Source organism: Cyclopterus lumpus, chromosome 3, assembly GCF_009769545.1.
Source record: "Cyclopterus lumpus isolate fCycLum1 chromosome 3, fCycLum1.pri, whole genome shotgun sequence".
NCBI lineage: Eukaryota > Metazoa > Chordata > Actinopteri > Perciformes > Cyclopteridae > Cyclopterus > Cyclopterus lumpus.
Genome location: NC_046968.1, coordinates 4579902 through 4593197, shown reverse-complemented (window position 1 = coordinate 4593197; position 13296 = coordinate 4579902). Strand labels below are relative to the sequence as shown.

At 48.4% G+C, this 13296-nt stretch overlaps 1 protein-coding gene across 1 annotated transcript in view; it reads left to right on the top strand.

Annotated features, from left to right (window-relative positions):
- The first annotated feature begins 1218 nt into the window (after positions 1–1218).
- Positions 1219–13296, top strand: part of tshz3b (teashirt zinc finger homeobox 3b) — a 34856-nt gene continuing 22778 nt past the window's right edge. The window contains exons 1-2 of the mRNA XM_034529640.1: positions 1219–1537; positions 2055–2680. Coding sequence (XP_034385531.1) covers positions 2641–2680 — 40 coding nt within the window. The 5' untranslated portion in view covers positions 1219–1537; positions 2055–2640. The remainder of the gene's footprint in view (positions 1538–2054; positions 2681–13296) is intronic.

Sequence of the window (13296 nt, the reverse complement as noted above, 5' to 3'; positions counted from 1 at the left end):
GTGCGTGTGTGTGTATGTGTGTGACACTGATGGATGCGCCAATGGAAAGACGGACAGATGCTTGGGCGGATCTAACGGCACGCAGTGGTGGAGCCGCGCACACAGTCGCGGCGAGATTAGGGCGAAAACATCCTCGGATCGGCGGAGAGTCACCGAATCACCAAACCCTTCCACCGAGCCCCGGTGAGCGGAGCAAGGAACGGACGGACCCCTCTACCGATTTTTAGGAGTGGCTCACGCGGAGAGAGAGAGAGAGAGAGGCTGAGGATCCGACGAAAAGAAGCCGATTCTCCGGCAATTGACGGGCGCGAGAGGAAAGGCGAGGCGGCGGCGCAGAGGGAGCCGGGAGGTGAGACAGACCGAACGCGACTCACCGTCCTTCAACTCCCTTCTTCAGGAATCCGTCCACCCCTGTTGTCTTCCACGACGAGGATTTGCCTGAAAAAAAAAAATACAGGAGAAAATTTGTTTTTCATCCACTTCACCAAACTCAGTTGAATCCCCCCTGAAAAACTTTTTATTCCTCACTGCGAGAGAGAGAGAGAGAGAGAGAGAGAGAGAGAGAGAAAGAAAGAGAAACGGCATCTCCACAGAATAGTTGAATCCCCTTACATCTGGAGGATTCTGATCTTACCTGTGAAGGAAACGCCAAACTACTTTATTCCATCCAGGGGCAAATAAAAAGGGACAGCGCTTTTTGTTGAGTTTTTTTTTTCTTCTTTTTTTTTAAGTGTGTGTGTGTGTGTTTTCTTTTGCGCCTCTCTGATCACCGGGAAGGAGAGCGTGTAGGGGGGGAGACACGTCTGATTCGCCGCGTGGCTGATTTAAATAGCTCCTATCGGGCCACGCGAAGAAAAGAAGAAGAAAAAAAGTAGCAAAGTGTTTGTCAGAAAGGCGCTCGAGCTCGGCTGATCCGTGCAGCTCCAGCCAGCCTGCATGCATGGGAGCAGCCTGAGCCCGTCCCCTCCTCCTTCTCCTCCTCCTCCTCCTCCTCCTCATGTACATTATTACAACAAGGGAGACCCAATCAAGCGCGTATCTCATCGATTCGGGCACACACACACGCGCACGCGCGCAGCTGCAGCGACGCTCTGCGCACACTCACACACACCGACGTTGTGACTTGCCCCTCAGCGGAATTTTTTTTTGCATTTTTTTTTTTTTTTCAAAGCAACTACGAAATATCGTAGCTCCGCGCCAGCCAGCCAGGCAGGCAGGGACGCGTGTTGGGTGACCAGTACCCGGTCGTCACCTCCTCCTCCTCTTCCTCCTCCTCTTCCTCCTCTTTTCTCCGGTCTGAGAATAACAAACTGAAAGAAAAAATATTATTATTTTTGTTTCATATCCCCTCCTCACAACCAACAGGACTTGCGAGAGCCGCATGGATTTTATATGACCCGGTTTCAGGCACGTTTTCGGCTGCTCAAGCACCTCTTGGCTTTGACTTGCGCGTGAGATGCTTGGAGAGGAACACATAAATAAAGCCCAAAAAGAGGAAACACCTCATGGATAGCGCGGCGGAGGATCAGCCCGTAAAGTAAGTATGCATCTCCGTTCACATCACGCTGTCAGCCATGCCCGCGTGCTTGTGAATAATATTGTATTTGTATATAATATTTTATATATATATATATATATATATATATATATATATATATATATATATATATATATATATATATATATCCATCTGCAATACGACTGACGCATTTCAAAAGCATAATAAGCACAGAGCTTCTGATTAGCCCGCTCGTGCGGGAGAAGGGAGGCGGGGATGGGGGGTAAGGGGGGGGGGGGGGAATAAACGGAGACGGAACGAGGCAGTGACTGACAGAGAGAGAGAGAGAGAGAGAGAGAGAGAGAGAGCTACGTGACGCCGATCAGCGGCGGAGAGGTTGAACCGTAGAAGGAGGCGCAGGGCTTCAGTTGTGTCAGCTCTTGACGTGTTGTTGTCCTCCTGTTTTGGGGACTTTTTTGGGCTTTTTAAATATTATTTTTTTGACTGACGCGGTCATTTGGTTTTTCTCCCCCCACCTCCCAACCCCCCTTTCAAGCTTCGAGCCTGTTGCAGCCTCCGACGCCAAGTGAGAGGGGATCACACGGAGACACGAGGCGATTGAGAAGAAGAAGAAAACCCTCCGCGTTCTTGTTTTTTTCTACGGAGAAGCCCCCCGCCGCCCCCCCCCCCCCCCCCCACCACCACCACCACCACCACCACCACCACCACCACCTCCTCCCAGCACTCCGTTCCAGCTCCCACCGCGTCCCTTCCGAGTCGGAGCGTGGAGCGCGGCGAGAGAGAGACAGAGAGAGAGAGAGCGACACACAGAGCGACCGCCCGCCGGAGAGGAGCAGCCAGCCGGAGGAGTCGCGCTGAATCTGCACCGCTCTCTTTATTTTTCATTTTTGTTTGGCATTTTTTATTGCCGTCTTCACCTTCTATCTCCTCCTTCTTCTTCATCACCAAACTGCGCACCCTGCTCCTGCTTACACACGCACCCACCCACACCCCGATATATGTGGGAGCCCTGAGAGCGCATCCAGGGAGGGGTGGCGGGGGGGGGGGGGGGGTGTCGTATCAAAGCACCGAGTCAGCGGGGCCAGAGAAGAGTGCTCCCTGCCGGGGCACCCGAAGCCGACATGCCGCGGAGGAAGCAGGAGGCGCCTCGGCGCGCATCAGGTACGGACTGGCTTTGGCTTGAATGCAATGTACCTCTCTCTCTCTCTCTCTCTCCATACTTCCTCTCTCACCTCCATTCCACCCCCCCTTCCTTCCTCATTCACTTACTTTTCATTATTATTTCCCTCACCCTCGCTGTTGTGCGGGCTACTGGAAACTAAACATCTCGCACTCTGGATTTACTTTCCACAGCTCCAGTGCCCACACAACTAACCCCCCCCCCCCCCCTTCATATGTCATCTCTGTCATAATTCCTCCTGTTAAAATCAGTGGAAGTGCAATATGAAGCCCATCCCTCTGCTCTTCACACAGTTAGCAGTGTTTGTTGGAATTCCAAAGACCCTAAACTCCAAATTTTTTAATTTGTTTTCTTTCTTGAAGTGTTTGTAAACAAAGTCGTTCCTTTGGTGGACGAGTTGATTAATCCATCAACAGAAAGATATAATTCATCTCTCATCGTTCGGAGTCAAACGTCCAACATATCTAGCCACTTAAAGGCAACTGTGTTCTGCTCGTCTCGGGATTGGGTTTGAAACTGCTGTTGGACAACCGAGGCTTTAGAAACCTGTGATGGGCTTTTTTTTTTTATCGCCATTTCCTGATAAAGCCGACCCACGAAGGAAAAATAACACTCACGTTAATTGAATAATTGTTATTGTACTAATTGTTCAATATTTTTTCAATCACTCGTGTCAGAAAAAAAAGAGAAAAAAGCGGGTTTGGACGTTTTTACACCACCCGGTAGTTAGAGCAGTCATCTTATTGCACTCTGACAAAAAGAGGTCACAGGTCAGCCTCGGCGGAGCGGTTCCACGCGTCCTAGAAAAAGAGTGTCAGCGTGTGAAGTAGCCTCTTTTTTCTCTCGTTCTTTTCCTTCTCCTCCATTCTCTCTCCTTTCGCCTCAGAGAACTCGATCGTTCACAGCGTCCCTGATCTCTTTCACTACGTACATTTGGACTGTGGAATGGAGGATGTGTGTGGATGTGGTTGGGGGGGGGGGGGGGGCTCAGTGGAGTCCCTGTAGGGGTCAGCTGACTGTCACCGAGGCCTCCGGTGCCTTCTGATTCTCTCAGTCGGATTAACCTCTAGTCCAAGGAAGTGGACTCTTTCAGCCACGTTTTGTCTGGCGTGATCAGCATCGCTCCATCGCTGCAACGCTTACGTCCCTTCATGTCCTCCGTGGTCGACCGTCTCCGACCGCCACGTCCTCCACGTCCTCCACGTCCATTTGGAATGTCTTCTGGTTTCACAACATTGGGCTTCAGGGAGCTTTTTGTTCTCGTTCTTTTACTCTGAATATAGCAACCTCTCTCTTAGCCGTTTACCATCATTGTTTTTTCTCATCAGGGTTTTCGGGCCTGTTTTTTTCTTTCTCTAATCCCCGACCCCTCAGTTTCTGGTAAAAAAAAAAGAAAAGAAAAGAAAGACTTTTCTCCTCGTCTAAAGATTATTTCACAGCCCCGGAGGAGGGAGTGCATACTGGAAGAGAGCTTTAATGGACAATTGCCATCTTTGATTTGATGCCTGATTGATCGCCTGTCATCTGGCCGAGCCTTTGATCTGTTCATTCCCGATAAGTGTCAATAAATCACCCCCCCCCCCACACCGATCCCCTCCCTCCTGCCTCTCCCCCTCTGTCCCTCCGAGGGGGCCTGCTGAAGTCACGTCTGGCCCTCACAAAGTTCTCGCCATTAACGCCGTCATTTAATTGCGTTTCTTTTTGTGTATCTATCCCCCTCCCGCCCTACACACACGCAGCCTTTTATTAGCTCTGATTTCTTAGCCCCCTCACCCCCCCCCCCCCTCTCCTCAGACTTGACGAGGATAATGAACCGCTCTCGGCATTTATGTTATGTTTCCCATTGAAGTGGAGGGACAGTTTCTGTGTTCTCATCAGATCATTTACGACGACAATAATTTGCGTTCCGGCTCGAATTTCTGCCATTTTCCCGACCTCGATTCTTCACTGTGGCGTTGTTGTGGCACATGCACGTGGCACTGAAACACTTCACTACCATTGCTGTTTATTATCGGGAGTTACGAGTGATTCATGTACGACCTTTAACATCTCACTGTAAGCCCTTTCTTTTCTTCCTTTCGCACACTCTTGTTCGCAACTTTTGTTTTATGCTCTCAAGCAAACCCGGTCTCTGAAATGCGCCCACAGCCGAACCAGCACGCGCACGTAATTACAAATGTGCAGCGGTGCATGCTGGGAGGACATGCTGCAATGACTTTATAGTGCGTATAAACAAGCATGCAATACTTCTCGCCGCACACACACACTCACACACACATACGTAGTGGTATGAAAAATGTAACTATTAGCCTAATCGTGAGGCGGAAGACTGCTTTGCTCCATCAGAAGGGCCCGTCAGAGAGACTTTGTTTCATATTTGATTTAATTGTCTGCCCTCTGACAGCCACATTCATCAATGGCCCTAATGGTCAATCAGAGGCTGGCACACACACACACACACACACACACACACACACACACACACTGAGAGAGTCTTATGTATTCTCAGCCCAGGGCCTTACTTGATAAAAATGTTTTAGCCCTAATGGACACAATGGGAGGGGGGGGGGTAAAGGAATGGGTGGACAGATGGACGGACGGCTGGATGGATGGACAGCTAGACGGATGGCTGGATGGATGGATGGATAGATGGATGGATGGGTGGGTGGATTGATGCGAAGCGAGACTGTTTTTATACAGCCGGAATGAGCGAGTGCGTCTGCAGTGGGATGCGGCAGAGAAAACGAGGCATTTCTTTCTTTGATGAGCGGACAAGAACAAACAGACGAAGGAGGAGTTTCAGTTTAGACTATTGGCAGCTTCCTATTTGTATTACATTGTTTTTACCCTTCATTCCTCCTCTTCCTCCACCTTCTCCTCCCCACATCCCCTACTCGCTCCCTCGCTCACAGCTGCAAGTTATAAGGTTGAAGGGAACTGCATGGCACACAAAGAGTGATGACAAATTGATTGCGCCGTAGTGATGGCAAGAGTTATGGGAGGATGGCAAATGATAGGCCTTGATTAGGAACTCGGGATGGGGCAGAGCACACCCCAACCTTGTTATTATTATTTATTTTTGTCCAGCTTTCTTTCTCTTTTCACTGATTCTGTCTCTCTATCCTGCACCTGGAAAAAAATCAAGCAATCCCCGAGGGCTTAGCTGTCCAAGACGGCAGATAGATCATGCCGGGCTTCGCTGACTCACTCAACCATCAAATTTGCGAAAAACGACATAAACCCGTAAATCTGGTTAAAGGTCAGCGTTTACCGAGCGGCCTTCCCTTTGAATCTGCTTATATGGGGCTTCTCATGTGGTCTCAGCCGTTTTAGCCGGCTTAGGCACACTCCAACATGGCGTTGCGCACGGGCCAACCCTTAGCGTGTGGGGCACAGAAGAAGTAACCCATTCATCCTACGTCACACATCTTCCTTCATCCTTACCGTGTCGGGATCCCACACCATCGCCCTCTCTCTCCCATCCTGCAGACCTCCGTGCACACACACACATACACAAACACACTTCCAACCCGGGCGACGGCGCGCATTCAGCCGTCTAAAAAGAGGAGTTGTTTTGCCAGCTTCATTAGCGTTCTCCTAATTAGCCGCAGCATCTGATGGATCTCTTGACGGGCCTAATGATTGGAGATGACAAGCTCAGCACACTGTCACGCTCGCCAATTAGGGTCTGCGCCATGGTTGGATGTAATCAACTTGATCTTACACTGTCCTCATTTGCCCCCCCCTCCCCCCTTCCCGCCTCTCCCCCCTCCCTTTTTTCTTTTCTTTTTTTTTTTAAACCCCACCACAGGTGGAGGCTTTGGGACGGTGTTGGCGCGGTCTGAGCGTGAGCGTCCAGCGGGGTTTGGGTCGGTCGCTCCTATAATTAGCAGCGGGAATTGTTGAGGGGCAAGCCCACGTTTCTTTTCTGACCAAAGGGTGTTTATTTGATCAGGAAAAAAAAAAGGACAAAGCTCGGGGCGACCGGCGGGCTTCTTTTTTTGTTCCGGGCTCTTCAAAGCCAGGCTAGACCAAACAGATCATTGTTATGGGACAGGAAGCTTCGACGTCCAGTGTATTTTTTCACCTGTGTGTGTGTTTTAGTTTTTTTTTTTACATTTCAAAAATCCCACAGCCTCACATCTATTGTTTCTGTGTGGGTTATGTGAAACGAAGGATGTTTAGCAGTAAGTAGCAGCTGCACGGTGTTAACATAGCATTGTGTGTGTGTGTGTGTGTGTGTGTTTTGTTCTCCTGCGAGCTCCCTTCTGCAGATTGATGACGTTGACACCGGTCATTATTAGCTACTCAATGACACTTTCCCAGAGCGGGAGGATTTTTCAAACCCCCCCAGCGTTGATTTCTTCTTTTTTTTCCAGAAACACCTATCATCAGCATGGTGTCCAAAGAGGCTAAGCATGATTTATGTAAATATTAACATCAAGACAGATCTGGTTCTGTCCAACCGGAGATAGATGGCAGCCGAGGAGGGAAAAGCAGCTGATTTCTGGGATTTCTCTGCCTCTTTGCGCGTGTGCGTGATTGATTGTAGATGAGAGCGAAATATTAATCATGCTTGATGTGTGTTAACGTTGCACTCGTGGTGGATCTAAGTCGAGATGCAGTGGCCCATTTAAATATACTCACACTCACACACACACACACACACACACACACACACATTGTTGGGGCATTTTGCTGTTTTAGGACACACGTTACGTGAGAGCTGATGTTGTTTGCAAAAGACAAATGTTAATAATATTCTGGCACCTTGTGCCTGAGCCTTTAGTCCATCGATAATGAGACACGGCGATGTAATGAAGCTCATTAACCTCGTTAAAAATACCTTGATAATCGCGTTCATGATTAAGAGGGTGACAAATAATCTTTTATAGACACTGACGTTCACGCAGCCCTTTGCTTCAAGCCACTGTTAGCTCCAATGTCATCTCAGGCAGCTGTTGTATAGAGTATTAAATAGTATTATTATATGGTATTTTTGGCAGACGCATTTTTTACAATCCCTCTTCAACATTGCAACGCTTTTTCGCCTCAGAAGGACAAACACATGACACAAGAGTAGAATTAGTAAAAAGTTCCTCACTGAAAGATGATATCCGGAAGGTTTCTCGTCCTCTGATTTCTAATAAAGAAGATGTTTGAATAACTGCGCTGAAAGGTTTTTTTTTCTCTGTGTGCGTCTGGAATGTGGTGGTCCTTTTAGTGCTCGGCTGCTTCCCATCTCCGTCTGAAGATATTGACTCTTCAGATCGTGGAAGAAACAACATCAGGGCAGGTTTTTTCCTTTTTAAGTATATGGTTACAATAACGTAACCTTATATGTTCAGTATGACGTGTTGTCACGTGTGGGATCTGTTTCTCTGCAGGCCGAATTAACGAACCAGACTTTCGATTCCAGTTTTCTTTGTTTTCCGTTTACTTCCACACTAACTTGCTCAAACTACTGGATCCCTTTCAGATTTGAGACATTTAAAAAATGTGAATAATAATAATGTGCGTCATATTATTGTCACCGGCCGTCCTGAACTGTGAGACCTGTGCAGACTTTCCATGATTTTAGCCATGGCAAAGTCGTAATCACCATTTTTTTTTTTTCAAATAGTTTGTTGACTTGACTTGGGGGGTCGCAAGATTATTCTATGAGACCCAAAGCAAAATATATATTTATTTTTGAATATCTCTTGTAAATAACTTCCCAGTTGGATCTGTTCGGGACAGGAAAGAGGATCAGATAATTCATATTAATAGACACGCCTCGGAGAAGGGGATCAAAAGCAAAACCGGTTGAGCGCCACCGTTTTATGACCGCCAACGAGCTAACTCGGCCAGTTTAAGTCGTCCCGAATCCCAAATCTGCCCTCCCGAAGCCTCAAACCTCCCATGTTTCCAACCCTTCGGAGTCTCGGCCCCCGCTCCCCCGCACTCCTGTGTGCAGAGTGAGTCTTTCCCAGGCAGCTAACTGACACTGTGATTAGTTCTGGCCCTCCTCTGCTTTTCTTTTTCTTTCTCTTTTTTTCAGGGCTCCTGCTCCCCCAAACGATGCTCTGCCACAATGAAACGAGAGAGGGGGAACAGATATAAAGTGGGGAGAACTCTTGCATAGTTAAATATTATATCATAGGAAAGGGGAAAGACAGAAATGTAATGAGATTGTAACAAAAAAAAAAAAAAAGATTATGTGCAGGAGAAAGCATGAGCGAATGAAAGCATGAGCCAATGAAAACACGAGCGAGTAGACAAACGACAATCATAGATGGAGAGGAAGAGGGAGGGGAGACAGACCCCCCCCCCATTCCCCTTCCCTTCCTTGAGGATAAGTGGCTGATGGTTTATAAACAGTGTTTCTTTTCCTCCCTCTCCCAGAATCTTCCGTCATGGCTCCCATTAGGTTGACAGCTGTCAATTAGAGCTCCCTTGGTCTGGCGCGCTGCACTTTATTGCAGGCAGTTGATGCTGTCATTTCGCTCCCAGTTTTGCCTTGAGCGTTATCACGAGCGCTCAAACAGTCAATAGCTGATGCATCAGCAGTTATTTCTTAAATTGGCTCACAAGGCTGCATCCTTTCCTCATTTTTTTTCTTTTCTTCCCCCACTCCCCCTCCTCCCATTCTTCTCCCTCTCTCCCCATCTCCTCCCTGTTCTCCTTCTCCCTCCCAAATATTATTTTTTTGTGTGAGCACAGGGCAATGGGTTGTGTCTGTCAAGGGGCGGGTACAACGAGTGCACGAGAGGTTGCAGCGCACGGGGCAGTTACATTCACTCAAAGATGCTTCAGGATTGGCATTTGTTTTTTTTCTGCAACTGAACATTAGTCTGAGCACGGTTCCACAAAAGAAGATCAAATAATACATTTAATTCCTATGATATTTCCAACAACAAGGGGAGGGAGAGACAAATACTTTGTGTCTCTGCGGGACATGTTTCTTTTATTATTCCTAATAACGTCCTTATGAATGTAGCAAAACAAATCAGAGCAACTATCTTAAAACAGCTGCGAGTTAAGCGCTCTGATCTGCAAATTAAAGCTGCAAATGCCTCACGCAAAGCAAACGCGTGGAAATTCACATGAAATGCACGTCAGCGCACTGAAACAGGCTCAGCAATAAAGAATCATAACTGGAATAAGAGTGAAAACAAGAATAGGAAAAATAGGTCAATTATAAGAAATAAATAAATGTTGTAGAGATAATACATATATTTGCCCCATGTGTAGTTGGGCTGGGCTTCTTTTTGTATACAAAAATGGAAAATGTATTAAACATATACAAACGTTTTCGGGAAGTGGATATCTATACGCGGTTTGAATACAGAATGAGGGTCAAAATGTCTTTTGTGTTTTGTGTCAGAATAATATTCACGGTCTTTGTTTCTTCCCATTAAACCATGTAAAAGTCTCGTAAACGTACATGTAATAATAGAGATCAAAGGTGGTTTGGGCCGGATCCAACCAGCAGCCCCTTGCTGTGAGGTCCCATTTGGCTGACGGGCCCACACCGAGGCACCCTGGGAAAAATAAAGAGGCTAAAACAGGAAATGGAGTGATCTCCACACACACACACACACACACATCCTGTGCTGACACAAAGCAGATATATGTGCATTCACTGTGATCCTATAGGAAGCTCGAGACCAGACCTGCCGTGTTATGGTAAAGAACATGTCAGTGTGGTGGTCTGCCCGAGTTACACTCATCATCAAATGCTGACCCCTTTGGTTTCAATCTTCTTCTTCTTCTTCTTTTTTCTTTCGAGAAAAAACCCGTCGGTCGTAGTCGCCTCTGTCTCCTGCAAGACAACCTCCTGTTTATGGTTATTTCTATCGCATGTATAGCCTGTGATACTCTCAGTCATGTCCAGGCGACAGCATGTAATGTGTGTGTGTGTGTGTGTGCATCTTTTGAGTGTCATCTGGGCTCAGCTCCAGGTCTGGGTTTCTTCTTACCCTCAGTGGGGGTCGCCTTTATGTTGCAAAGTGTGTGTGTGTATGTGTATGTGTGTGTGTGTGTGTGTTTGAGCGCACGCTTGCACAATCAGAGCCCCCTCGCTTCCCTTTTCCCACGGAGGCTTTGGCTGAACCTATAGGCGAGACTGGCAGCCATCAGTCTCGTGCGTGTGTGTGTGCGTGTGTGTGTGTGTGTGTGTGTGTGTGCATGTGTGTGTGTGACGGTGGCTGTGATGAAAGGCAGGGGAGCCAGTGAGGACCCCGTCTGAGGCCCCGGTAATCAGGGCCAGCCCGGGCTGACATCCTTCTCAGGCTGACAGCGCCTTCCTCTTCTCTCCTCACTCACACACACACACACACACACACACACACACGGCTGCTGCAGAGTCACCACTCATTCACTGCCAGATGACGATCCAACATGCCTTCGGCCCTCCAGATTCCTCCTTCTCGCTCCGTGTTCCGATCCGTTACAGACGTGGGGAATTAACACCGCCCTCGACGTCATCGCACGTGTGCGTTTAACCCGGCGAAGGCGTCGTTCGTGGTCGTACGAGGGGCACGGTGGGAAAAAAAACGCGTGCGTGCAAAAACCGGGGAGGAGGCAGGTGAGAGAGAGAGAAAGAGAGAGCGAGAGAAAGGCGGTCGAAAAGAAGAAGAAGAAAAAAGAGAGATGAGAGGAGGAAGGAGGAAGGCTGTTTTATTTTATACTGCGAGGGCCTGTTGCTAATTAATGTTTCTTGGTCGGTTTCTGTCGGAGCTGAGTAATGTTTTTGATCTTTATGCCTGATAACTGCATACCTAATGAGATTTCAAAGCTGGTGGAGATGGGAGTTGCTGCTCCCTGCAATTATTGACAGATGCCTTTTCTCCGCCACTGGCTGCCGCGCCATAAATCCTTCCTCAGTAATGAGCTTGAGAAGTGCCACCCTGCCAGTGAGCTAATGAAACCGAGCGAGGGGGGGGCCCCCGTGCGCGGGTGTGCAAGTGTGTGTGTGTGTGTGTGTGTGTGTGTGTGTGTGTGTGTGTGTGTGTGTCTGTGCATGCGTGCAAAAGAGTGCATCACACTCCTCTGACACATTTCTTTTCCTCTTTAAATGCACTCTGCAGATGTCAGCCACCTCGCCTGCTAGCGACAAAGAGAGAAAAGAGGCAGGAGAGAGATAGTCGATGAGGGGAGAAAAAAAAAGGGGGCGTGGGGGGGGGGGGGAGGAAAAGAAACACAGAGCAGAAGCCTCCTCTGTGTTTCTCCACTTTATGAGGAGTTTTGGGTGCTGCTGGAGGGTGCTCAGGTTACAGCTCCATGTTAAGGCTATTTGTCTAGCTTTGGCTGTTTTATTTGAAATGCTGGTATCTCTGTTGCAAACGGGACTGTGATTAATATCGTTGTGGCCCTCCTCTCTCTCTCTCTCTCCCTCCCTCCCTCTTCTCTGTTTCCTCCCTCCTCTCTCCCCCGCCGCCCTCCTTCCCGGATCCAGCAGCCGATTCTCTCTCCTTTTCTTCTCTGTTTCCTCGATGAACTCTCCCTCTCTCTGTAACTCAGCCAGGGAACGCAAAAGAAGAAGAAAAAAAAAAAGGTGGCACGTGAAGAAAGAGAAAAGAGAAACTTAGACAAAAAAAAAAAAAAAAAGGAAAAGCAGGACGGAATCGATTTGTGTTTGCGAGTTAACACGTTCACGCATTTGCTGCGTGGCTTTTTTTTTTTCCGGAAGGTTTTCCAGTAACCGGGAGAGGGGGGGTGTGTGTGTGTGTGTGGGGGGGGGGGGGGTAGCGGCGAGCAGACGAGCGCCGTCTCGCAGCCAAACAGTCGATTTCCCCCATCTCATCGTCCACGCCATACATCACAGACCCACCCTTCTCTCCTGACACAATGACGTGTGTCATTTATCAAACGGGGCCTTGCCAGGGCCCTCGCATGTGTGTGTGTGTGTGTGTGCGGGAGAGCGTGTTGCGGTGCGTGCGCAAATGTGTGTGTGTGTGTGTGTGTGTGTTTACAAGCACACGTGTACGTGTTTCAGTGTGTAGGACAGTCTTTCCGTGTGCCTCCGGGGCGAGTGAGGAAGGGAGGAAGGGAAGAAGGGAGGACGGGGTGAAGAGCCAGAGAGAAACAGACGGAAAGATGGAGGGGATTACTGGTGTTGAATGAGTGAGTGAGTGTGTGAGAAGTTTGGCGGGAGTAGCCAAGGGAGAAAATCAGGCCGCACTCGCTCCATGAATGTTTCGGCCTCCGGCTACTTTCCGCGTCCCCTCCAGGGCCATCGGGAGAGAAAACAGTGTCCGCTTGCGATATTGATACGCCGACTTTAAACAGCATTTTACACGCAATTACTCACATCTCACATCATAAATAAGTATAGATCGTGAATCATGGCTCCATTAATCTCCTCGCGAAGGAACTTGTTTGCTGTTTGCCTTGTCAATAACAATCCGTGTATGTCTCTCTCTCTCTCTCCCGAGCCCGAGTGTCTTGGGGGTTGCTTGCAGGCGTGTATCAGTCACAGTGTCCAACACACACCGGTTCTCCCACGGGTTTGAGCTGTGCAGTCTTTCTCTCTCGCTCTTCACTTGCCCCTGATTTCAAAGGGAGGCCTTATAGAAGACGGATGCTCCTTAAAAAAAGAAAAGAGCCCGTTGAT